At 39.1% G+C, this 27,931-nt stretch overlaps 2 protein-coding genes across 6 annotated transcripts in view; both read right to left on the reverse strand.

Moving 5' to 3' along the window:
* The window catches only part of NR2C1 (nuclear receptor subfamily 2 group C member 1), a 51,918-nt gene extending 51,177 nt beyond the window's left edge, over positions 1-741 (reverse strand). For all 3 annotated transcript variants that reach the window (XM_027071075.2, XM_027071074.2, XM_027071068.2), the window contains exon 1: positions 583-741. The gene's annotated coding sequence lies outside the window, so the exon portion shown is untranslated. The remainder of the gene's footprint in view (positions 1-582) is intronic.
* Positions 742-5,752: 5,011 nt separating this feature from the next.
* Positions 5,753-27,931, reverse strand: part of FGD6 (FYVE, RhoGEF and PH domain containing 6) — a 114,275-nt gene continuing 92,096 nt past the window's right edge. For all 3 annotated transcript variants that reach the window (XM_053226621.1, XM_015070477.3, XM_027071067.2), the window contains 9 exons: positions 27,472-27,555; positions 26,635-26,714; positions 19,742-19,844; positions 19,127-19,273; positions 18,186-18,288; positions 16,164-16,291; positions 11,095-11,223; positions 10,172-10,320; positions 5,753-6,932 (listed from right to left, as the gene is read on the reverse strand). In XM_053226621.1, coding sequence (XP_053082596.1) covers positions 6,896-6,932; positions 10,172-10,320; positions 11,095-11,223; positions 16,164-16,291; positions 18,186-18,288; positions 19,127-19,273; positions 19,742-19,844; positions 26,635-26,714; positions 27,472-27,555 — 960 coding nt within the window. In that variant the 3' untranslated portion in view covers positions 5,753-6,895. The remainder of the gene's footprint in view (positions 6,933-10,171; positions 10,321-11,094; positions 11,224-16,163; positions 16,292-18,185; positions 18,289-19,126; positions 19,274-19,741; positions 19,845-26,634; positions 26,715-27,471; positions 27,556-27,931) is intronic.

Here is a 27,931-nt window from a genome sequence, read left to right on the forward strand (position 1 = left end):
GGCTGCTGTCGCCCGATTTGTCGTGAAAGTTGAGCAACCCGTTGCTCGTCCCGTGTAGGCACGAGAATTACTAAGCGTCCTCCGAAAGGAACGGAGGCCTCGGCTTGCGGGCGCTCGAGCCCCCGCTGCGACCCCCGGGCCCCGCCGCGCAGCGCGGCTCTCCGAGGCGGGGGGGAGCGGCGGCGGCAACGCCGAGACGGAAGCTTTTCCTGTAGGTGAAAGGTCAGAGGCGCCGCAGGAGGCGCCGCGGGAGAGGCTGCCGTGCTCGCCGGGCCGCTCGCGTACTTGCCTTTCGCGCCCCGACCCCGCTCCGGGCTCCGCGCTCCCGCGCCGCACCCCGGCCCCGGCTACTGCCTCAGCCTCCCGCAGGGACCCACACGTTCGGCCATTCTGCGCGCCCCGAGCCCAACCCGAACAGCCTGCCGCCGCGCTGCCGGGCAGGCCGGCCCTGCCGGCCGAGGTCAGCGGGCTGTCGGGGGAACAAGGGGTGCGTCCGTTGGCTGTTGGGAAGAAGGGACACCCCATCCACCCCCGTCCCAGGCGCGGCCACGGCTGCTTTTCTCCCCACCCGGGACTTCTTACCGGTGCTTCTCCGACGAGCTACGTCCCGCGTCGGGCTTAGACCGGACAGTCCCGTTGCGGTGGTTGCTGGGGGTTCCGGGAAGAGACAGGTTAGAGAAAGCTGAAAGGGATGGGGTAAAGAAAAGTGGGGGCAGGGAACTTTCTGGGTTTGTGTATTTGGGGGGGGGGTCAGAGTTCGTGACCCCTCCCTCGGCTCTGCGGTGCGTGCTCCCATCCGCGCCTGCGCATTACTAGTGGAGCAGCAGTAAGGAGGTCGTGACGTTCCCTGGGTGGAGGAATGAGAAAACCGAGCCTCTGAAAGTCCACTGCCCTCTATCAGCTGGGAGGGAAACTGCCCCGCCAGAGCGGCCCTATCAGGGACCTTCCGAAACCGTGTGCCCTTAGCATCCCAGTTTGCCAAAGGCGGTCTTTAAAGGAAGTTTTGAGACTTTTCAGATTTGAGTAATACTAGATAACCTTATCAGTTTTAGGCGGTTAGAAACTTGTGGAAAATTGGACTCTGTTTTAGGGTATCTCTTACCTTAGACTAAAGTTTATTGGAAGAGTTAAGTCTGGGTAGGTTCCAATAAAATATTTAAAATTCCCTTAAATAAAGGAAGCTAGGGTAGAATTCTCCACAGTAAGGCAGAGATTTACTATGAACTCTTGTGGGTAAATAGGTATAGTGGCTAAATGGAGCAAGAATTATCACTTAGAATGTAAACTTCTTGAAGGCTGGCTTTTTTGTTCGGTGGTGTATTTCCAAGCATTTAGGACAATAGCTGGTGGTCAATAAAGATTCATGAAACAAAGAGGCGTTGACAGAACATCATGACAGTGACCACCTGTGGCACTGAAGTGTGGCAGAAGAGCTGTCCTGTGTGTAAAGCACTGTATGGTTTGGACTTGAGAGAAAGGGTCCTTGAAATTTCTTTAGTACCGACCAACATTAGAAAAGCAGTCATGGGGGCGCCTGGGTGGCTCAGTCGGTTAAGCCTCCGGCTTCGGCTCAGGTCATGATCTCACGGTCCGTGGGTTCGAGTCCCGCGTGGGGCTCTGTGCTGACAGCTCAGAGCCTGGAGCCTGTTTCAGATTCTGTGTCTCCCTCTCTCTGACCCTCTCCCGTTCATGCTCTGGCTCTCTCTGTCTCAAAAATAAATCAACATTAAAAAAATTAAAGAAAAAAAAGCTCTTAGGTGTATAAAAACGTATCAGATGGAATTAAAAATTTTTTAATATTTATTTTTGAGAGACAGAGAAAGATAGAGTGTGAGCAGGGGAGGGGCAGAGAGAGAGGGAGACAGAATCTGAAGCAGCTCCAGGCTCTGAGCTGTCGGCACAGAACCTGGCACAGGGCTGGAACTCACAAACCACGAGATCATGACCTGAGCCGCAGTCAGATGCTTAACCGAGCCTCCCAGGCATCCCTGGAATTTTTTTTTTTTTTTAAACAAGAAAACAGGGGCACCTGGGTGACTCAGTCGGTTAAGTGTCCGACTCTTGATTTCAGCTCAGGTCATGATCTCACGGTCCGTGGGTTCGAGTCCCGTGTGGGGCTCTGTGCTGACAGCTCAGAGCCTGGAGCCTGCTTCGGATTCTGTCTCCCTCTCTCTCTGCCCCTCCCCTGCGCATACTCTCTTTCTCTGTCTCGAAAATAAATAAAAACATTAAAAAAATTTAAAAAAAAAAAAAAGAAAAGAAAAGCAGTCATGGATTCAGGCCAGAAACCCAAGTCAGGAAAAACAAAAGTGCGCTGGGAAGAACATTTCCTCTATCATTTCCCTCTGGAACTAGGCGGCTGGACACAGAAAAATTCCCCAAGAAGAGGAATATGCTTCATGTCTCAGTCTCTGAAAACAGGTCTGTGTGGTTCATCTTTAAATATGTGACTCTAGGGGCGCCTGGGTGGCGCAGTCGGTTAAGCGTCTGACTTCAGCCAGGTCACGATCTCGCGGTCCCTGAGTTCGAGCCCCACGTCGGGCTCTGGGCTGATGGCTCGGAGCCTGGAGCCTGTTTCCGATTCTGTGTCTCCCTCTCTCTCTGCCCCTCCCCCGTTCATGCTGTCTCTCTCTGTCCCAAAAATAAATAAACGTTGAAAAAAAAATTTAAAAAAAATAAATAAATATGTGACTCTAAAAATACATATGGCTTAGGGGCGCCTGGGTGGCTCAGTCGGTTGGGCATCGGACTTCGGCTCAGGTCATGATCTCACGGTCCGTGGGTTCGAGCCCCGTGTCGGGCTCTGACAGCTCAGAGCCTGGAGCCTGCTTCAGATTCTGTGCCTCCCTCTCTCTCTGCTCCTCCCCTGCTCATGCTCTCTCTCTGTCTCAAAAAAAAACCAAAAAAACATAAAAAAAAAAAAAAATTAAAGGATTAAAAAAAATACATATGGCTTAAAAGACATCATCACACCAAAAGTAGATACAGTAAATTTATTTTGTATAAATACATATTGACATTATTTACAATACTAATATTTATTTATAAGGGATCTATATGTGTACGATAAGATCAAACTATTACCACTTTAAGTAAAACATGTTTCTAGAAACTCATGTTATTTAAAAAAACAATATAGTATTTCAAGATTGGTTCTTAACATGCTACGACCGACTCATACAAAAGAGAAAGTTGTCCCTCTTTCTCTCCCCTCACCAAGGGAATTTGATATAGAGACTTCTTGAAAATTTTCTATTATATAATATCTTTAAAAAAATAAAATCCTAGTAGAAATTATCTTTCTTATAAAAGGGAAAGTCATAGATGATTTTCCTTTACAGAATATTAAATGTGGCATAGGCCCCAGAACATTTGTATTTTGAAAGCACTTAAAAAAATAAAAACCAGAAGGGATCCATTTGGAGTAATTTAATTCACCAAACAAATGCTGAGTGTCCAGAGCACGAAAGGTACTCTGCCAGATGCTGAGGAGTCTCAAAATCTCAAGAATAGAATGTGATAGGCACCATAAAAAAATGTGTTTCCTAGTTAAAAGGCTATAGAGGCATAGGAAAAGGAGAGACTAGATGTGGTCTGGAGGAATAGTGGGGGGGGGGGGGAGGGGGATATGGGAGAGGACTAGGACCAACTGTTGCAAAAAGAAAAGTCTTGGATAAATAGGCAGAAGTGGGTTGGGAAGAGAATGAGAAGTAAACCTTATAAACAGAGAAGGGCTGGGGTGGGTTTAGCTGGAGTGTGTGATACCTGAGGAAAAATATTCTATGCCAAGCCACTGGAAAGCCATTGGAAGTTGCAAAGACCACGGATGAAACTAGGTTAGAGCTCCGCTTAGAAGATGGCTCTGGCAGAGTTGAAAATGGGACCATGAAAAGATGGCACTGGAATTAGAGGAAGAGTTACTCTAATCATTGGGAAGAGGTAACAAGGACTTGAGCCAGGGTCTGTGCAATAAAAGTGATGAAGATGGAAAGGACCCAAGAGCAATAGCAGAGGGTCTTGTTGAGACTTAGAAGCAGATTCTAGAGCCTAGAATGGTGTTTTTCCATTACAGAAGAAGATAAACAGATCTGAATGAAAAGAAAATGAAGTCTTGTAAAGTTTAACATGCCTAAAAAGGACTCGTGTAGATGTCCAGCAGGTAGTTGCAAATATGGCCTTGCAGGGTGGGGGTAAAAGTAGGTCTAAGATCTGAGTTATAATGAGGCCATTGGGAGGGCTGTGTTTGAGTTGTAGATGACAAGAATCCAGTCCTCACATTCTGTGTATTTCAACAAATATTTTGTCTTAAAAGACACAGGATAGGTATTTTGTGAGGCCTAACAGGAGAAATAGGATTTATCTCTCTGAAAATCTCAATGACTACATTTGACTATGGTAGATCTCAGACTTCAAAAATGGGAGTGCAAATGGATGCATATTCCCAAGACATATCAACATATGTTGTAGTAACATTTACATTTTAACTAAATTTCTAAATAGCAGGCTTTCCCTATTTCCTGCCAACACCTGGCTAACAAAACTATACTGTGTGTATTTTTCTAATGTTTATTTATTTTTGAGAGAGAGACACAGAGTGTGAGCAGGGGAAGGGCAGAGAGAGAGGGAGACATAGAATCAGAAGCAGGCTCCAGGCTCTGAGCCATCAGCCCAGAGCCCGATGCGGGGCTCGAACTCACGGACTGCGAGATCATGACCTGGGCTGAAGTTGGATGCTTAACCAACTGAGCCACCCAGGTGCGCCAAAACTACACTTTAAAGTTATCTTCCTTGGATGGAGCTAGAATGTATTATGCTAAATGAAATAAGTCAATCAAAGAAAGATAAATAACATATGATTTCATTCATATGTGGAATTTAAGAAACAAAACAGATGAACACATGGGAAGTGGGCAGGGGGATGGTGCAGGGAAGAGAGGGAAACAAACCACAAGACTCTTAACAGAGAACAAACTGAGGGGAGGTGGGTGGGGGATAGGCTAGATGGGTGATTGGTATTAAGGGGGGCACTTGCTGTGATGAACACTGGGTGTTGTTTGTAAGTGGCGAATCACTGATTTCTATTCCTAACACCAATATTGCACTATATGTCACCTAAAATTTAAATTAAAAAAAATTATGTTATCTTCTTCATTTAGTTGTTTCATTACTGTTTTATATTAAACAGAGTTGCTCTGATGATCTCATTTTTAGGAATGCTACTACATACTCAAAGAATCAAGCTTTTGGTTGAAGAGAGAATTAAGTATCTTGGGCAGATGGTAAATAGGAGGATACGGGGTACATTAGGGAACAGGGGAAAAGAGGTGGGAGAGAGGTTCAGAAATGTGGGATGATGCCCCAGATAACCTTTCTCATTTTTCTAGGACTCTGGTGGATCCTCTACATTTACAGCTTCACAGCTAAAGAGGAAGCTTGATTGAGGGGACACACTAAGAACACCAGCCTTCCCCCAGTTTAACCTGGCATTTCTTGCCTAGGTTACTTTTAGTGCCTTTTTGCTTAGCTTTACAAGTGTTCTTCTTTCTCCTCCTTATGAATAAAAGGAGAAACTTGAACAGAGTGTGATGGAAACACATGTATAATAAATACATGTTGGGATTTGGGTACTGTGTATATTTTCTCATAGAATGCACCAAATAATACCATCTTTTCCTCTAAAATGTTAGCTATCAAGAGATATTTTTTTAAAGTAGCCTGACAACAAAATGTATATAATTAGGTTTCTCAGTTGACGTTAGTAGTAAGTGCACCAGAATTATGAATATAATTCTTTCCTAATGAGGTGCGCATTGGCAACTGGTTACAGAAATAAAGGATTTGTTTTAATTACCAGGGAGGACATAACACAAAGTAGTATTAAATAACCTTTAAAAAATGAATACAATTTCAGTAAACACTGCCTTAGAATATGTGCTTTTTTTTTTGTTTGATATGGTAATTCCAGTTCATTTTTTAAAGCACAATATTATAGGAAATGGAACATTTAGATGCAACCACCACCACTGACTTGGGCTCAGAACACTTATAATAGCAAAGGATATTGTGGAATATGATGCTTACCATATTTTGCTTTAAAAAAAATAATAGTTATGTTTCTAGCTTTAAAAAAAGAATTAGACTTAATAGAAAGACCACAGAGTTAATTATTTGTATTCCTCTGCAAATGAAAACATCCTCTTTCCTACTACTCATAGCTCAGTTCAACGAAAACTTTCAGAATCTATCCCTTTGCTATAATTCCTTGATGATGTAACATTATCTCATGCCAAAAGAGGTATAACAGAAATACTCTAGATAATTTACTGGAATTTCATTTCACAGTTGCTGAGGTAGAAGTTGGCCACGTGTTTTTCCATTAAAAGATACAAAAATTCATCTAAGTTTATTGATTCAAAAACATACATTTTTTTTCTATCAGCAGTTTTATAATAATTTCTAAACCAAACACTGCATGGAAATTTTCTCCTTGATGTGTATTTTTGTATTTACAAAGACTTATTACCTCAGGTGAGAATGTTACAATGAAACACTATAAACACATGGAGAAATCTGTGTCACAAACGGTTAATACAGTATACAGTATTAAGATAAGTTTTCTGGTTTCTAAAGAAAAGGTACTTTAGAATTCAGTGTGAGTCTCAGAAATAATTCTGACAATTAAGTAAACATCAAAATTTAATAAATAACACACATGAAAAAACAAACATTCAAAAAAACCCCCTTATACCCAACAAAATTAATTTCTAATATTTGATGAAGATTTTGGCTGGATTTTCTTGGCAGTGTTCATTTATATACAATCTTTGTACTGCATTTACTCCATTCTGATGAAATTCCACCACGTGAAATCACAGAAGAGATGAAACCAGTATCACTACAATATTGTGCCTTCCTGAAATGCTTCTATCCACCTATTGGTAAGAGAAATTTGTTAGAATTACAAAATGCAATCATCTGGTACACGTTAAGACAATATACATAATAGCTGTACCTGTGGATCCAATTACCCTGCCTGTATATTTAAGATCTTTCCTATACTATTGGGGTGCCTGGGTGGCTCAGTCAGTTGAGCAACCAACTTCGGCTTGGGTCATGATCTCGCATTTCGTCAGGCTCTGTGCTCACAGCTCAGAGCCTGGAGCCTGCTTTGGATTTTGTGTCTCCCTCTCTCTCTGCCCTTCTTCCGCTCACACTCTGTCTCTCTCAAGAATAAGTAAACAATTGGGAATGCAAGCTGGTGCAGCCCCTCTGGAAAACAGTATGGAGTTTCCTCAAAAAACTAACAATAGAACTACCCTATGACTCAGCAATTGCACTACTAGGCATTTATCCACGGGATTACAGGGGTGCTGTTTCGAAGGGAGACATGTACCCCCATGTTTATAGCAGCACTATCAGCAATAGCCAAAGTATGGAAAGAGCCCAAATATGTCCATCGATGGATGAATGGATAAAGAAAATGTGGTGTGTGTGTGTGTGTGTGTATATACACACATACACACACACATGTATATATGTATACACATACATATATGTATATGTACACATGTGTGTACATGTATATGTGTATATGCATATACATACATATATGTATGTATATACATACATATATGTATGTATATACATACATATATGTATGTATATACATACATACATATGTTTGATCAGAATATGTGTGTATATATATGTATATACACACACACACACATACATACATACATACAATGGAGTATTACTTGGCACTCAAAAAGAATGAAATCTTGCCATTTGCAACTACATGGATGGAAACTGGAGGGTATTATACTAAGTGAAATTAGTCAGAGAAAGACAAAAATCATATGACTTCACTCATGTGAGGACTTTAAGAGACAAAACAGATGAACATAAGGGAAGGGAAACAAAAATAATATAAAAACAGGGAGGGGGACAAAACATAAGAGACTCATAAATATGAAGAACAAACTGAGGGTTACTGGAGGGGTTGTGGGAGGGGGGATAGGCTAAATGGGTAAGGGGGACTAAGGAATCTACTCCTGAAATCATTGTTGCACTATATGCTAACTAATTTGGATGTAAATTTAAAAAATAAAAGAATAAAAAAAAGTAAAAAAAAAATTTTTTTTAAAGAAATAGACACTTAAATATAGAGAACAACCTGGGGGTTGGTTGAGGGGAGGTGGGGGGGGGGATGGGTTAAATGGGTGATGGGTATTAAGGAAAGCATATGTGGTGAGCCCTGGGTATTGTATGTAAGTGATGAATCAACTAAATTCTACTACTGAAAGTAATATTACACTGTATGTGAATTAACCGAATTTAAATAAAAACTTGAAAAAAAAAAAAGATCTTTCCTATACTAAACTAGAATTCTGTGTATATGGAATTATACTTTATGTGGTAATATGGCCCAAAATCTGGCCTGACTTCCTTCTCTCTTAACTCCCTGGGGATCCGTAATTGAAACCTATTTTAGTATTTTCAGTGAAAGAGAATCTATATCTGGTCTACTTCCAGTTGATCAAAATTTTGTATGCAATATAAAGTGTCTCAAAAAGAAAAAGAAATGTGTCTCAGAGTTTCATAGAAGTCTTCCCAGAATTCATTAGTCTCAAAGTTTATCTGACAATACCCACAGTTTCAATTATTCAGAAGACACTTGGAGGTAGTCACTTTGTACCTCCCTAGGACTGTAATTACTTCTGTGAACATCTAAAATCACTCAGTTAATAGAAGCAGCCTATAACAGATATAGCTCAAATTTCAAGGACAGAATTTTCAAAAATTTAAATGCAAATGGCATGTTATATCATGATAAAGAGACTTTTAAAGAGTTAAAAATTTTCATTAAAATTAACACATTTTAATATTCTATACTATGCAAAAAAACCCCATTACATTAGTGACTTCAAAGAGAAACTTGTAATGTATCCTGTATTAATTCTCAATTACACGAGGGCAGATTCCCTTTACTTAACTACATTCAATTGTCTTAAGGTTTTTCTACCTTGTTGACTTAATGATATAAACAAAAGATGTATATTCAAAAGCAATAATTTTTATCAGTTTGATGATGAATACAGATAAAAATCATGAGAAGTGTAATACCTAACAGAATATTAGAGCAATTACTCTTTTACCCAAGTAGTTTTTACAGAAAAAATAATGGTTAAGTGACAATTTTAAATATTCTTCAATTCAAAAAAATTTATTTATAGTAATAGATATACATAGTAGATGTCCTAACATAGACTGGAAAAAAGAAAAAAGTGTTCCAGAGTATTTGCAACATTGTACCTGATTAATATGCAAGAGCATATGCAATTCTGGTACATTAATTCTAACTGCATTAAGAAAAGATAAGCCTTGCTGACTTAAAGCATTCTTTTTTTTTATCTGCATGCACCGTTTTAAGCCTATGGAGAAAACATAAGCACATCTTAGTGAAAACAAAAACATGTAACATGTGAGACCAAAATAAAAATCAAGTGAAAGATTTGGTTAAAGGTTATCTGCTCTATTTTGTTTACAAAGGACCTGGGTTCCACAGAGATATGCTTCTCTATGTCAAACAACATCACGACATCAAAACAAATGTTCTTGTTGGAATTTTGAAGAGATTGTTTAAAAACCTTTACCATCTAAAATGATATCCATTTCCTTTTACTCAGTTATTGGGAACAGCATGGGAGCCTCTTAATGTGTTTGACCTTTTTCCCAAAGAAGTAAGTTAGCAAGCAGCTGTTTAAACTCCTGCTGTTCCATGGCACAATTGAGTCACTGGATTGCCAAAGTCCTGGAATGTTTCAAGAGATGATCCTCACCCTCACTGAAGGAGAGGTCAAATGCCTCGGCTTCCTTTCCTTGCAGCAGAGCAGTTTCATGCTGCTTCCTCAGAGGTCAGTATAGACAAAATATTTTGGACAGAACTACCTATTTTCTTTTCCCCTCTGCCTCCTGAAAATATTCCAGATCCTCTTGCTCGTCCTTAAAACAATTCTAAAGAGTTTGAAAAATGTGTTAAATCTTCCTAATTTGGATCTTGGATTTAAATTCTTAATTGTCCCCATGCATGAAAGTAGGTTATTTTAAAATCAATCATGTAACAACTTGAAACTCATGTATAAAAGAAAAATATGCCTAAATTACTTACTTCTGAGCTGAGTGAGCATCATCTGCTTTGAACAAATAAAATAACATGTTTTTGTGCAGCAACTGGAACACTCTAGACTCTGAATTCTCATCTTTGACTTGAGTGACAGTGAATCCTAGTAAAGGCTGACTCTCCAAAGCTGCCACATCCTAATTTAAAAAGACACAAAGGGAGATGGGACTTTAAATGGATACAAAATTCAGATTTGCAAACTCTTAAAACTATACAGCTTTAATTTTATATGCACACTATATAGAAAACAATGATAATTCTAACAACTTACTTACTTTTCACTTATTCAACAATATTAAGATGTCCCCCCACCCCTGAAGCTACCCCATGAGCCAGACACTGTGCTAAACAGTTTTCCTTGGGTTCACACTCATCTAAGTTCACATATTTCCCCACAACCATGGGAGGCAATTATATTACTTTCATTTTATGGATGCAGAAAACAAGCTCAGAAAGAAAAGTGATTTACCCGGTCCCACTAAGGAAAAGCTTGGCTCTTAGAGCAGTGGTTTTTATAGCCAGCCAGGAATTGTTTCTAACCCAAACAAAGTCTATCTTATCGAAGTCTGAAGCCTGATCAATACAATCTGGGGATAGTCAAGGGACTGTCTTCCATGAGAGCTTGGCAGAAAGGGTAAGAACCTTTGCCTTTAATGAAGTTGTTAGTAGTCACATGACACCAAAAAAAGTTACATCTTAATACTATGGAAAATTCCTAACATTTTTTGAGTAAGAGCTCTAGGACATTGTTGACATTAAAGGTAACAGCAAAAAGAATCTCCCCCTCCAAAAGCAATGCAAAACAAAAAAAATACACAAAACGAATAGATCAAACAAATATTGTGATTATTTCTAATTGGCGTTATAAAACCAGACTCCCAAATAATTCATCTGTAGATTTCAGATCTTACCTCACTTGCAGCATATGTATACAGCACTTTATTTTTTATGACAAACCACAAGTGTTTCCAGGGTTTTTTATTGCCCTTTGATCTGTACAAATAGCCACTCATGGAAGAATCTTCTGTATTTGCTGATACCTAGTAAGTAAACCCCATACATAGTTTAATGGTTTTCAGACAGCAACAAAATGTAAAGTAACAAAACTGCTTTTGATCATTGGTGCTGAAAGCAATAACCATAATACTATAATGTTTCAGAATGAAATTGTTTACGTTCAAAGTCTGCTACTGTACAAATTGAATACTGCCATTACCATGGGCATAAAAACCCCTTTCGTTTAGAAGCAATTCCAGCATTCTGCTTGGTTTAATTGTGCTTCCATGTATGTATTTCTTTGTGGTGCCACCTGTGTTTTCCTGGTTTCCAGAAGAAGAAAAATAATTCTAAAGATCAGAAATGCTTTTTGAAAGCTGCATTTTTGGGAACCGTGTATGTTGTTCTTCGTATTTGCAATGTTAGGGAAAATTACTTAAACCTTTAACTCTTTCTGAAATAGCTTTTTGGACTTATAAAAACTGTATTAGGGGCGCCTGAGCGGCTCAGGTCATGATCTCACAATTTGTGAGATCGAGCCCCATGTCAGATTCTGCACAGACAGCACGGAGCTGGCTTAGGTTTTGCTCTCTCCCTCGCTCTCTGCCTCTCCCCCACCCAGACTCCCTCTCTCTCTTTCTCTCAAAATAAATAAATAATTAAAAAAAATAATAAAGTTTATATTAAACAATAATATTTGATCCTCCTCATAAAATTTGTAAGAAATTAATACAATTCATACATGATTAAAGGCAGACTTTAAAAATTCATAGAATCCACTTGTATTTGTTTTCTGTTGTCACATACAAATTACCACCAACTTAGTGGGTTAAAACAACATACATGTGTTGTCTCAGGAGTCCGGGCACAGCTTAGCTGGGATCTCTGTAGGGCCCCAGTCAAGGTGTTGGCCAGCACCAGAGTTCTCATCTGACAGCTGACGAGGGAAGGGTCTACTTCCAAGTGGATTCAGGTTTTTAGCAGTATTCATTTCCTTGAAGTTATGAAACTGAGGGCCCTGGCCTCTTGCTGGCTTTTGCCTGGGGCTCATCCTCATTTCCATGCCACACAAGCCTCCCAAGACAACTACTTACTTCTTCAAAGCCCGCATGAGAGAAAGTCTCTAGAGCCCATCTACAGCAATATGGAGTCTTCCATAACATAACATAATCATGGGAGTGACATGCCATCATCTTCCCCATATTCTGTTGGTTCAGAGCAAGTCACAGGTCCTTGCCCCACACAACGGGGAGGAGACTGTACAAAAGTGTGACCATCAGAGGAAGGGATCATGGAACTACCTTAAAAGTCTGCTCACCATTCTACTAATAACACAATTCCTAAATTTGGTCTTATATTTCTCTCTTGTTCCTATGTTAAAAACAAAAGTTTCAACTGCCAGATTACAATCATTGAAACCTTACTACCTTTTGGCCTAGAGATTAAAACATTTTCATCCTTTTATGAAGCAAACTAAGTTTTGCTCAGACCAAAATTTGAGGATCAGAAACCGATCCTTAAAATCACCATAAATAATAGAATTTCCATTTACCTCTCTGTTAATACAGTTTTGTTTTTTAATGTTTATTTAATTTGAGAGAGCATGCATGCAAGCGGTGGAGGGGCAGAGAGAATCCCAAGCAGGCTCCATGGGATCTCACAAATTGTGAGATGTGACCTGAGCTGAAACCAAGCCACCCAGGTGTCCCAGCTAGTGGGAACTTTAATATTAAGTGCAAACAAATTTATATAAAAAAATAACATCCTTGTAGAAGATTACAAATAATTTTTTTTCAATTAGAATGTCTATGTTCAAATGAAATTTTGCTGGAAATGTAGTTATATTGGGATGCTACTATGTACTTAAGTGTTACTATCATTGCTCAAAATATTTTGTATGTTCCTTTTTTGGAATATTCTTAAATTAGTTTTTTAGCTATGAAAGAATACCAATCACAATCCTGAGTCGAGAATAGTCCTCTATTATCTTTTTAAAAATAAAATTGGTCTTAACCAAATTAATCATATGATTCATAAAACTTTCCAACGAGATATATATATATATATATATATATATATATTTTATTTATTTATTTTTTTAAGTTTATTTATTTATTTTGAGAGAAAGAGAGAGAAAGACAGCACAAATGGGAGAAGGGCAGAGAGAAGGAGACACAGAATCCCAAGCAGGCTACTCAACATCAGTGCAGAGCCCGATACAGGGCTTGAACTCACGAACTCTGAGATCACGACCTGAGCCAAGATCAAGAGTTGGATGCTTAACCAAATGCACCACTCAGGCACCCCTGATTTGATTATTTAAAACATAAATCAAATCTAACTCAAGAGACATAGCCTGCCATTACTGAGGGTACTGAGAATCTGAATGTAATTCTAAAATAATGAGTTTCTGAAAATGTATTGAACATTTTTACTGGAATAAAAATACTTCCCAATCCTTAAAAAGTTAAACATAAAATTATCATGTGACCAAGCAATTCTACTCCTAGGTGTATAACTAAGACAAATGATATTTATAATAACCCAAAGGCAGAAACACCCAGATGTCTATTAACAGATGAATGGATAAATTCTGATACATACATACAATGGAGTATTATTCAGATATAAAAAGAAACAAAGTACTGATAATGCTATATAACTTAGCTTCTAAAATATTGTACTAAGTGAAAATAGCCAGATACAAAAGGTCGCATATTGTAGAATTCCTTTTTTTTTAATGTTTATTCATTTTTGAGAGAGAGAGAGAGAGAGAGAGAGAGACAGAGCATGAGTGGGGAAGGGGAAGAGAGAGAGGGACACACAGAATTCGAAGCAGGCTCCAGGCTCTGAAATGTCAGCACAGAGCCTGACGCGGGGCTCGAACTCACTAACTGTGAGATCATGACCTGAGCCGAAGTCGGACGCTCAACCGACTGAGCCACACAGGTGGCCCTGCAGGATTCCTTTTATATGAGATATCTAGAATAGGCATAGAGACAGCAGATTAGTGGTTACCAGAGAGGGTGGAGAGAAGGGACAAGGGGATTGATTATTTAATTGATACAGGGTGTTTTTATGGGGCGATGAAAAAATTTTGAAACTAGAGCAATATGGTGGTTGCACAATATCGTGAATACACTAAATATCAATGAATTGTATTGCTTTATTTTTTTTAAAAAAAGATTTTATTTATTTTTAAAGTAAACTCTACATCCAATGTGGGGCTCAAACTTATGACCCCAAGATCAAGAGTTGCAGGCTCTACCGGCTGAACCAGCCAGGTGCCCCTGAATTGTATACTTTAAATGGTTAATTATAAATTAGGTGAATTTCAACTCAATTACAGATAGAAAGACAAAAACTACAGCTTCCCAAGTACAACACTTGTACTTTTATAGCACTTAATCAGATAAATTAATTTTCCCAGTTTGATTTCAAAGGAGCAAAGCAGTGGTTCTCAAACTTTAGCATACACCTGAATCACAGAGAATGCTTATTGAAATTTCTGATTCTGTAGACCTTGGGTGGGGCCTAAGAATATCCATTCCTAGTAAGTTTCCACGTGGTGCTGATGTGCTGCTCTGGAGGACACTTTGAGGACCAGTGGAGTAAAGGAAGAAATGGCTGCAGTCAGGAAGTAGAGGTTTGACAGCAGAAGGTCTGTTTGTATGGCTGGTTGGAAAGATACACAAAATGGGGTTGGAGTTAGGCTGGCTCTAGTCAAGAGCAGAAAGAGTTTTGCAACCAGTCCTGTAGAGTTTAGACTGACAAGGGGAGCAAGTGTAACAACTGTATCTATAAATTGTGACATCAGCACGGAGAGGCAAACAGTTATTGAGAACTGAAAATTACTTCAGTTTGTTAAGAACCTTAAAGTTCTGAAAGTCAGTTTAGATTTAGGAACTGAGTGATGGAAAGGATAGTTGAGAGTACTAAATCCCCTTAACTAGGGTGGCTCAGTCAGTTGAGCATCTGACCTCAGCTCAGGTCACGATCACACAGTTCTTGAGTTCAAGCACAGAGCCCACTTTGGATCCTCTGTTTCCCCCTCTCTCTGCCCCTTTCCCGCTTGTGCTCTCTCTCTCTCAAAAGTAAATAAATATTAAAAAATAAATAAATCATCTTAAGTAGTTTAAGAAACTTGGCAATTAGAACTTTAAGTCCTAGTCTTACTATTTCATGAGATTGGCTATAAATCATTTCCTAGTGTTTTAATTGCCATGATGGAATACATTCAACTTTACATAAAGAACACAATCTTGGTCAAATTTTTAGAGTTGTCTGCTTCCACATTCCACAGAACACCTCCAGAGTATCCAAGGAAGAGAACAAAATTCAAAATTCTGCTGGCCAAAAAACTGGCCGGAAGTGGAACTAATTAATAAACTAATCAAAATGGTGATAGATATGTAGTGCTGTGTGTTACATGACACTGGCTGACTGAACACTTCAATTTGAGGGGATGGGATAGGATATTGGTGATGCCTGTGGATTACACCACTGGCAGTCTAACTGTGTAGACAGACTATCCTAACTTTTTAAAGTTTTCTTTTAAGTTGAAAGGAAAGACAATTTACTATCAGTGCAGCTGTATATAGCCAATGAATCCTTACAAATAACAAACTGTGCAGATCAGGAAATGCTAATAAAACACCCAAATATTCTATAGACTCTTCCCTCTGGTAAGGGTTTTCCTCAAAGTAATTTTAAAAATTCACATGTGTCTAAATTATCTTTTACTTTCTATCATTGCTATAAAATGTTCTCCAAACCTTTCAACTGCCATTTTCTAAATGACTCAGGTCATATGGGAGACCAAGCAAGAGAGTGAGGCATCAGCCACATCCATCACCAGTATTAAAATGCCATGTCTTAATAGTAGTGGGAAATGACATCTTCCTTTATGAAAGAAAAACAGTGTATTATATGCATATGAATAATTCAGCCTGTATCAGGTTGCAAGTTTAATGGAAACACTTACTTCCTTGAGAGCAGCTGGGATTTTTTTCTGTTTCCTCCCTGATGGAATACTATGTAAGACTGATGATAAGGCACTTGAAGGAGATTTGTGATTTCCAGGAGATCCAATCTTAGGAGAATGCTGGTGATCTAAAACAAATCAGATGCACTCATGTAGCCAATGGTAAGCATTTTGCAATTCAAGTTAATTCATATCAATAAACACTGTTGCATAAAATATCCATGGAAGGATACTTGAGAAACTGAGGACACTGAGACCCCTGGGAAAAAAAAGATGGCTGGCTGCAAGCTGAGTGGGAGAAAGACTTTCTACTGTCTAGGAATTTAAGCTTTTTCAGGTGTGAACCATGGTAAAGGAATACCCTTTTGTGCCTTCACAATTCTGAAACATGTTAATATACTACTTAATGTACTAACCATGTCAATGTACTAACTGAAATTAATTCTATAAATTTTCTTTAATGTTTATTTTTGAGAGAGAGAAACAGAGTGGGTATGGGGGAGTGGCAGAGAGAAAAGGAGACAGAGAATCCCGAGCAGGCTCCAGGCTCTGAGCTGTCAGCACAGAGCCCAACACGGGGCTCAAACTCACAAACCGTGAGATCATGACCTGAGCCGAAGTTGGACACTTAACCAACTGAGCCACCTAGGTGCCCCCTAAACTAATTCCATAAACTTCTGAAAAAAAGCTCCTGACTTAAAAAAACCCCAACAACCTAAAAGCACTGTTTAGTATGGAGATATATGTTGAAATAAGAATATTATAATGAACAAAATGCTAGAAAGGGGGCTATAAGACAAGATAAGGAAGCCATTATATTTGACTGTAGAAGTTCAGTGAAAGCTGGGAAGAGAGTAAGATGTTTGAGTTGGCCATTAAGGTATAAGTATGAGTTTGCCAAGTCAAAAAGAGGAGGAAAAACACTCCCTGAAGGCAGCATAAGCAAAAGCAGAGGTATGAAATTAGATCATCTATTTGGAGAATAATAAAGCTGAGGAAAAAAAAAGGCTGGTTCTAAGGAACATGGACTGTTGTTTAAGTCATGGGAAATTAATGGTCTTTTAAGCTGGGAAGTGACATAAGCAGATTGAATTTAGGAAAAAAAAAGTCTGGCAGCAGGAAGGAAGAAAGATTTGCAGCAGAAAACCTGTTAGGAAACTATTACAGTAGACCAGATGAAAGATAGGGCTGAAATGAAGGACAACCTTTTTGCAATTTAGATCCTATAGGTTTCAGGAATTTAACCAAATCTCTCTTTTCAAAATGTAGACCTGAGCAGTCCTGCTAGCTGCATTCATCTTAACTGTGGGAACGGATACCTGCAAATAATGAGTAGGCAGATATGAGTTATCATTTTGTATTTGGTGAAAAGCTGAACATGTAGATATACCACAGAATCTCACCAAATCAGTCCAAGTGGTTAGAAATAAACTAACAAGGTGCCACCTAGTATATTTCCATAGAGAATTATTTTACAGATAGACAAAAATGGTTTGTTAATGAGCAGGCAGTTGTAAAACTGAAAACTTCAAAATTACTTGAAAGTTACAGTTCCCTTGTAACTGTTTTAATGCATTTCATCCTGTAATTGCATTTCTACAATTAGTATTCTAGGAGTTAAGAAAGCTTAATTGAATTAAGAAAGCAAAATTCTTTTTTTTTTAATTTTTAATTTTACTTTTGAGAGAAAGAGAAAGAGAGCGAGTACACATGCATGCACGGGTGTAGGTGGGGGAGGGGCAGAAAGAGAGAGGGAGACACAGAATCCGAAGCAGAATCCAGGCTCTGAGCTGTCAGCACAGAGCCCAGTGCGGGGCTCGAACCCACGAACGTGAGGTCATGACCTGCGCAGAAGACGCTCAACCAACTGAGCCACCCAGGTGTCCCAAGAAAGCAAAATTCTTAATATTTTGAGATGAGTATCACCAATCATCTTGCTCACTTGTCTAAGATGATTCTTTCGGAAGGTTGTTTGAAAGCATCTGGGAATAAAGGAATTTGTTAAATCTACTTATATATTACCTAGTTTCTGCAGTTCTTGGAAACAGTGTTCACATACTCTTGCTGGTTGATTTTTCAGGTAATCTAAACCATACTTATTTGATGAACAAGCTTGGCATACAATCTGAAAACACATTGGAATTATTTCATTTAGAATAACAGTATCAAACCATCTAGTTTGCTACAATTTATAATGCTGTCTACCTATAGTGTTTTCTAAACCTTTTCACAACCACTGACTCTCAATTACACCGCTATGGAGTTCAGGCCCGTAGTGAACTCACACACTGGAAGATGAAGAAGCCACAGATTATTATGACTGTGTGCTAAGTCCATAAAATAAAATGCTAACAGTGTTAACGTGTGCAAAATATTTGGAACCATGTATGGCAAGCACTAAGTCCCCTGGTAGCCATATTTGTCATCATTGACATTGCCCCTGTCATCATTCCTGCTGTAACCACAATCATGTCTGCTGCACTTCTACCAAGCATTTGGCCCTGTACGAAATGCTCTCAAAACAGACCTTGTTTAATCTTCACGGTAACTGTCTGACGTCATTGCCGTTTATGCTCATTTTACTAATGAGGCCATGAAGGTCTAGAAACGTCACTGGTGATAACCTCAATACTTAAAGTATCTCTATTAAATACTTAATACTTAAATAACATCGCTATTAAATACTTAGTATCTATGTAGTTTAAACAAATATCAGTAAATATGGGAGTCTATTTAACTGTGAATTTTATTTTAGTGAAAATTATCTATCATTGACATTCTACAATAACCTTGGTAGACAGGGTAACGACTGACCTATGCCTAAATATTTAGAGAAAGTATCATCCATGATTCAGTATCTTTTTTCCCCCTGCCATGATTTACAAGAGGAAATATGCTTCCTCACTATGTACAGCCTGGAGCTATAAAAATTCACAACGGAGATGGGTGTCATCTTCTCCAACCTTTCCGCAGGCCCGGCAGTGGTGTCGTCGCCAGGTCAGAGTAAATTCACTTGTGCAGATCATACACATTGTGGCTCTGGTATCAGGGATCCAGATGGGAGCCTTTGATCCAAGAGGACTAACTTCCTCTTTATTTTCTGCATCAGCCTGGGGAAGAACAACTTTTCATTATCTCCATGCACATTGAGTGCTATAGATTCAAGTCTTTTTTTTGGGCAATGCTGATGGAATTATCAAGGATGTGGGACAAATCATGGGCCATTATATTTTTCATGTTCTCAGGATATTAAGATTAGCTATATTCTAATAATCCTTTAATGCAAAATTAACTTAAAAAGACGTCTGTGGTAGTGCCATGACAGCTGATTAGTTTCTTCCTTAAATTATGTTATTTCCCAAATTTTTTACAATGAAGTTTTACAACCAGAAAAAATAAAATGTGCTGCGTGTTATCACAGACTTAGTTAGACATTAATAGGATATTTAGTTCTGAAGTTATACACACACATGTATCTTTCTGTGAAACGCATGTTGCTTTTCTAAACCCCTAGAAAAGTTTAAGGCAAAAACTGTTTGAAATGCACTGAAAAAAAAATAAGAAGGAAAAGACAATACCTCATCAAGACTCCTACTAGGACAGAATGTGATTCTTTTTTTGGCATACTCTTCTATTGACCTGGAAATCGCTTCTAGCCATTCATCCCTTTCTGTGGCAGAACTGTTGGGGGCAAAAGAAGGTTCCATCAACCAGATGTCAGCATTTATTCTTTGCCTTCTTCTTACTTCTTTTCCTTCTGCCATGGGGACAGATTCCACTACCCTCCAACAATGCTAGTGGCGGGCAGCAGCTCGGAGATTTTTTTGCACAAATAATCAGAGCAGGCATTACAGCACACATGGCATTTTACCAAACACAATGTTTTTTTTTTTCCCCAATGTACTGCTTTATACTTTTGAAGTCTCTTAAATTTGGAAGTTTTTTTGCTTGGCTTAAAAGCTAGTCATACAATTAATAATTAGGGTTATTTCCATAACCTGAGATATTATCCTAGAATTTAAAAATTTTCCAAGGAATCAAGTTTCAAATCCAAACTTACAGCATAGCATACTAGCTATTTTTAGGTTATTAATTACTAAAAATTTCTACAAAGGACACTGGAGTAAAGGAAACATGTATCTGGCATCATAAACAAATGTTTAGGAAGTGTTAACAAGAAAAATAACAACTGTAGTTGTTGTTAGGGCTCCCCTAAACTCTTCATGTTTTTTGTTTCTACCCTCAGGTCATCAGGAGCCACAGGATTCAAATCTAGACAGAAATGGGCCAAACAGGGGGAAAGCTTGTTCAGAAAAAGGTATTCTCGTTCTGTTTTTTTTGCAACTACACCTCCTCCAAAAAACTCTGATGAGTGGCATTAGCACATTTAGTTTTGTATACTCAAGAGTGAGAGGCACATTTTAGGTAGTGCGTGTGTGTGTATACATAATAATCTCTCAAAATAAAATCTACCATTATAATGGGAATGGGACTGTGTAAGGAAATGTGTGTTTTAGAGAGGCATATGAAGTATGTATATAGGAGTAAAATGACCTGATATCTGCAATCTGCTTTGAAATACTTTAGGAAAAAAAATTTGTGGCAGAATCTGGATAAGATTTGAATCTGGGTGAGTGAATATGGAGTTTCATTGTATTATTCACTCTAATTTTAAGAATATTTGAGCTTTTAATTTAAAGTTTATTTATTTATTTTGAGAGGCAGTGCGCGCATGCACATGAAAGGCAGCAGGGGAAGGGCAGAGAGAGAGAGAGAGAGAGACAGAGAGAGAATCCTAAGCAGGCATCGCCTGGCTCCATTTCACAAACTGAGATCATGGCCTGGGCCAAAATCAAGAGTCAGATGCTTAACTGACTGAGCCACCCATATGCCCCTAAATAATGTTTTTATAATTAAAAATCCCATTATGCAAATGGTATGAATGGGCATATTCTGTTGTATTTTGCTGAGCACAGAGCCAAGTCAAGGAGATACTAAAAAATCACTCACCTTCCCCATAATAATTATACTCAGAAATGTACCTTCCTACTAAATGGCTTAAGTGTCATTTAGAATATACACTCACATGGTTATTAAAAAGTAGAAATCCACTTTTAAAAATAAAAATTTAAAACCAGTATAGTTCTCAAATTTTCATTATATATCAGGAATAAAATAAAATAGAATAGCTCTTATTTCTCTAATCCAAACAAAACTTACCTCACTTACCTCTACTGCTCTACCATTACTGCCCCAGCTAGCTGCCATTTACTTAACGGTTACTACATGCCAGCCAACTGTGCTAAATGCTTTGCAAATGTCATTATATCTCACCCTCAGAGCTACCCCATGGACTATATTACTGGATCTTACACTCCTTGTCCCCAACCCCATCACTCCCACCAATCAGCATCATTTACAGATAAGCAGTCTGAGGATTTGAAATGTTAGGCAATTTTCTTTAGCCAACAACATGACTTGGTATCAGACCCAAGTGTGGCTAAAGATTGAACCCTTCACCACCATGCCATTCATCTCTGTTCTCTGAACTAAGCTCTGAAAATACATGCTCAAGCTTCCAAGGAAGCATTCATAGAATCTTATTGTCCCTCCTTTTCTCTTCCCTTCCTCTACTTTTTAGTGGAAGAGGTAAGAGAAAGTAGAGAGGCAGATGGCTAATTTGAGCTTTGCCGTCTGATTTTTCTGGAGCCCTGGGAGCATGTGGAATGTGATTTGACTGTGCAAATCATGTCACATATGCTGTTCTTTCATTTAATCATTCCTGGCTCTCTCTTGTGTGGGGATCTGCCAAAACAATGTTTACCAGCTCTTGATAACACATTTTTCACAGACCACACACATTTGTCTGCAGTACTGAGTAGAGACATTCTAGCCCTTCTTTTGTAACATGGTTAGCAGAAGAATCAGCATCTTCCTCAGTTAAACCAACTTAAAATGCAGTTAAACCAAGTATTCTTTTCTTTATGGAATGTGCCTATTACCTAGAAAGCAAATTTGTATTAAACAAGCACATTCTCCCATTGACTGGGATCAATTTCCAAAGGGAAAAACCTCCAATAGAAGAGATTTCAGGTATGTTAAGATCTTGCCATGCTATCTAGTACCTGTGTAACTGTGGAATGCTATTCCAGCGTCTAAAGTCCACATCACTTCATTTCAATTCATCTGAGTAGCATTTAGCAGGAGCCTGCTGAAGGCCAGGTACTAAGCTATGAACTTACATAGCATACAAAACACACACTTGTAAGGGCTCATATCTAATTAATTGAGTTGAGACATAAAAACAAGTAATTACCACATTATACAATAAAGGCAAAGTAGATGAGTAACACAGAAGCAGTAAACTACCTTATTCAGGTAGCAGGAAGGCTCTACAGAGGTGATGACTAAGTTAGGACTAGAAGAATTTAGGCGTCGACATAAACTCTGCAGTGTCTCTGTGCATCCTCATTTGCCCTCCTAGCTTTGCTTATCTTCTCTAAGCTGATGACTCCCAAATATATGCCAAGTCTGGGCCCCCTTCTGACCTCCAGATCCTTACAGACACTGTCTCATTGATGGCTCCGTCTTGATGATTGATAGGCACCTCACATTCAACATGCACCTCTGAAACTATATTCCTGATTGTTCCCCCAAAGCTGCTTTTCTCCCAGTGTTCCTTAACACAGGGAATGACACCACTATCCAACAGTGTGCAAGCTGAAGACTCGCTCTTAATGCCTCTCTCTCTCAATCCCCATGTCCACTTAATCACTTTACTTCCCCTCCCAAACCATTCTCCACCCAGCAACTAACTTTTAAAAAGGCCAATCTGATCACATCAATCCCTAGTACAAACTTTTCAGTGGTTCATCATCCCCTAGTACAAACTTTTCGGCTCAAGACCCAAATCCACAAGCTCTTTCCCCTGTCCCTCCAGGCTTACCTTTGATCACTCTCCCCCTCATTCTCTATTTTCATGCCATTCTGGTCTTTCAGTTCTTTGAATATGCCATGCCCCTTTCCACCTCAGCACCTTTGTACACATTATTCCTAATGAGAGCCTCCTTTCCCCTTTGCCTTGCTATCCAACTCCTACTTACCCTTCATAACTCGGTGGACACAGCAGGTCTTTCAGGAAGCTAACCTTGACTTCCCTTTCTCTACTAAAATTAGTTCAAGTTTCCTTGTTTTACAGCCTCATAGCATCTGGTAGTTTTCCTGTGCAATACTTAATCATAATAATAACTGATTGTGTTGACATTTTGTTAAGTGTATGTCTTCCCTAACGGACTGCAAGTTCAGGAAAGGAAGGGCCCTTTTAATTCTCCACTGTATCCTGATGCTTAAAACACTGCCTGGCCCAGGGAAGAGGCTCCATATTACTTGCTGAATGAGGGAATGAATTTCAGGCGGAAGCAGCTGCCTGTGCAAGGCAAAAGGATGTGAGGTAGGCTGGCATGCATGGAGAATACGTAGATCCATCTGGCAGAACATGCCATGTTTTGGTGGGGGTGGAGACAGGGAGAATGGATGGGAATCAGGCTGGTGAGGTAGACAGGAACCAGATCACAGGAGACCTTCTCAACTCCTTCCTACATGTTACAGAGTACCCAGCTCTCTGTGGTTGGGGGAACTCAGAAGAAAAGCGTGGTACACTGGTGGCATTCAGTATGTGTCAGTTCTCCTTCCCCCAGGCCACCTTAATCCTTCCTTGGAAATTTACTTTCCCCTTACCTAGAACTTTCCAGTTTATCATTTCTCCTGCATAACCCACATTCAATTCATCAATAATCCTATTAACTCTGATTCTGAGCATTTCCACCATTCTAGTACAAGAAAGCATCATCTAGTTTCCTGCCTGGTCTCCCAACTTCTACACTAGACTATAATGGTTTATCTTCCACAAAGAAGCCTGTGTCCTCTTTTTAAAATATACATTAGATCATACCAACTCTTAGCTTAAGATACTCGGATGGTTTCCCATCACACTTAAAAATCCAATGACCTTATTAAGTTTTAAGATGCCCAAAGAAAGATTTACTATCATGTCCTGAACAATTTCATTTTTATTTATTTTTTAATGTTTATTTATTTTTGAGAGAGAGAGAAAGAGACAGAGTGTGAGCAGGGGAGGGGCAGAAAGAGAGGGAGATACAGAATCCGAAGCAGGCTCCAGACTCTGAGCTATCAGCACAGAGCCTGATGTGGGGATCAAACTCAAGGGGCCTGAACTCACGAACCATGAGATCATGATCTGAGCCGAAGTTGGATGCTTAACCGACTGAGCCACATAGGCACCCCAACAATTTTTAATAAAATAGAATTTTGTTTTCACCAAAGCGTGTATGTGTATGTGTGTGTGTGTATATTATATATATATATATATGCACATATATACATGTGCATATATGCACACATATATATATGTATATATATATACACATATATACATGCACATATATATATATGCACATATATATATGTGCATATATTTAATTTTAGAGAGAGAGCATGGGTACAAGTGGGAGGGAGGGGGTGGAGAGAAAGAATCTTAAAGCAGACTCCATGCTCAACGTGGAGGGAGCCTGATGTGCGGCTCAATTCCACGACCCTGGGATCAGGACCTGAGCTAAAATCAAGAGGTGGATACTCAACCATCTGTCATCCGGGCACGCCAACCAAAGCAGATTTTTCCTTAGGATATTTAAGTGTAACTGAAAACTTGAATTTCCTGTAGGTAAAATTTCTCTGGATATTTGAAAATAAGTTTCTTGATTTTAAGAACCAGGCTTAAGTATTTGTCAGGAGCCTGTTGCATAGGGATGTGATGTTCTTTGCACTTTTGTTCAAACTCAAACTCAAACTCAAACTCAAACTCAAAAACAAAAAAATCCCAAAAAAACAAAAGTCACAGTTCCAGGTGATCAAGAGTTTACCATCACTTTCCAAGTATTAATCTGGAGGATGCTTCAGGTACCACCTCCGCCCCAACACCCACCCTGAAACTGCTTGCTCTGGTGGGTAGCTGGGAAGCATGTCACAAAATCCTGGACAAACCCTCTCTCTCTTCTGTCATCCTTAGATCTAGTGTCAGGCAGCAGTGGTCATTCCATCTCAGAAGGGTGATAATGACCCAGGGGGTTGTTCTTGTGGTCCTGATTATGGGAAGTCAGACATCTGGTCTGAATCTTTGATATCCATAGACATAGGCAGTAATATAATGGTTAAAAACATGATTTTCAGTGTCAGATATACCTAGGTTAAAATTTCAGCTTAACTGCTTATTAGTTCTATAATCTTGGATGTGTTATTTAACCTGAGTCTGCATTTTTCTCATCTGGAAGGTCAAGACAACAACACCTACTCCACTAGTTATAATGGAAATTAAAAGAGAAAATAAATATAAAAGTTTAGCATTGTGCCTGGTGTAGAGAAATAAATGGTTCCAGTTAGAACGCTCACTGCTACTATCCAGATGCACCAGTGGAGCATGGCTGCTGGTGTCTCTTCCTGCACCAGCCAAATCCTGCCAAACATCCACTTCTGCCACTTGGCCAGTAACTCAGTAATGTACATGTACGAGTCATACAACTTCTGGTTTCCTTGGCACTTGATTTAAATAGTGGTTAATATTTTTTGATTTACACATAAGTCACTGCAGGTTCCAGTGTGAAACAATGTGGTATCATAAATAAACAACAACAGATTTAAAAGTAAAAAATTTTCATTTGTATTCTGCCCTTGCCAGCTATGTATTGTTTTTTTTTTTTTTAGTGTTTACTTATTTTTGAGAGAGACCGAGAGAGAGAGAGTGTGCGAGCAGAGCAGGAGTGGGGGAGGGGCAGAGAGAGGGAGACACAGAATCTGAAGCAGGCTCCAGGCTCTGAGCTGTCACCACAGAGCCTGATCTGGGGCTCGAACCCACAAACCTTGAGATCATGACCTGAGCTGAAGTCGGATGCTCAACCGACTGAGCCACCCAGGCGCTTCTCCAGCTGTGTATTATTAAGACAACAATTGACTTTTTCTCTTAGTCTTCCTCATTTTTATGAGATGACACCCACCTCGTAGATTTGTTATGACCTTTCAATGTTATATGAAAACTTCCTAGTGAATTATAAAGCACTAGATGTCTTTAAAAACATTAGGTGCCATTGCAAAAAGATTTGAAGTATTCACTAAAATAAACAAACAAACAAACAAACAAACAAATAAATAAATAAAAATTAGCAAGGCACTTTCAGCATTATTATTCTTTTCATAGGAACATTTTTATCTTTGTGCTTCTAACACATTATTAGATCACCTCTCAGACATTTTATCTACATGATAAACCAAAAGTAAACTGCATGGTTTTAGGGAAGAAAAAGAAATAAGCCTAGTAGTTAACCTAAATGTAAAAGCTGTTGGAGATGTATGACTCTATAATACCAGCAAATGTTCATGTATACATGTTTTAAAATTTTACCTGGCTGAAAGGATAAAGGAACGTTCTACACTTTCAATCTTTAGTTCATTCTGATACGCTTCTTGGGTAGGTTTTCTGACCTGAAAGAAAGCAAGACAATTTGAGCAAACTCATCCTATTGCAAATCTCATCTCTGAAGCATAGCTAAAGTTGCTCAATGCTCTTGGTGCAGTCATCCACCACCAACCCTCATACCCAGCTTTATCTCCCCCTGCTGTCCCTCATCTACTCTGTGCACCAGACAGAGTTAGATACCTGCATATGCATAGGCCCAACTTTCCCACCTTCAGGCCTTGGCTCCCACCTTCAGGCCAGTATACTTGCCACTACCTGGAATGCCTTCTCCACATCTCAGTATGGCCATACGTGACCTACTCTATAAGGCTCGTGGCTCTTCCTCCAAAGACTTCTTCTCTGTTTCCTAGCTGCCACAAATTCCTCCACTGAGTCCCATTGAAAGTTGCACATTCTTTATTTTCTGAACTCCCCCATATTTTAATTATGCCTTCATTGGTTATTTGTACCCTTATAGTATTTATGTATAGTGTATTATCTCACCTCTGGGTGAGGCAGAGACAAAAATCATGATTCACTTCATCTTTGTATTTTTCACCAAACTTATTACCATGCTTTGTTTATAGTAGTTCTCAATAAATACCTTATGAATAAATTAATGTGTGAGTGAACAAATGACTACATAAATGAATAAATGAACATATAAACAGTAACACAGGGAGAGAGAAAAATTAAGGATGTGAAAAAGATGATTATCTTAGGGCTTCTTCTCTAAATATACTTGGGTTAAGAAAAGAAGTATCTTCTAACAGATACACAGACCTTCATTCCAGCCAATGAGAGCATGTTGTTCAGTTTATACATCCCAGACTGCACCGGTGTTGTATACAACAGGGCATCATTAAACTGAAAGCAGAAATATTTTACAGGGTCAAGTAAATAAACAAATTTCAGCTACAGAGACATTGGCAAGACACTGAAATAAAAAAGAAAACACTACTTTTTAATTAAAACCTCTTTGAATAAAACACATAAGCGTGCTTATATAAACTATAACCACCCAGAATGCTTTATTAAAATTATTATTATTAAAATACAATTTCGGGGGTGTCTGGGTGGCTCAGTTGGCTGAGCATCCGACTTCAGCTCAGGTCATGATCTCACAGCTTGTGGGTTCGAGGCCCGCATCGGGCTCTGGCTTGGAGCCTGGAGCCTGCTTCAGATTCTGTGTCTCCCTCTCACTCTGCCCCTAACCCATTCCCATCCTGTCTCCATCTCTCTC

This window comes from Acinonyx jubatus, chromosome B4, assembly GCF_027475565.1.
Source record: "Acinonyx jubatus isolate Ajub_Pintada_27869175 chromosome B4, VMU_Ajub_asm_v1.0, whole genome shotgun sequence".
NCBI classification, from domain to species: Eukaryota; Metazoa; Chordata; class Mammalia; order Carnivora; family Felidae; genus Acinonyx; species Acinonyx jubatus.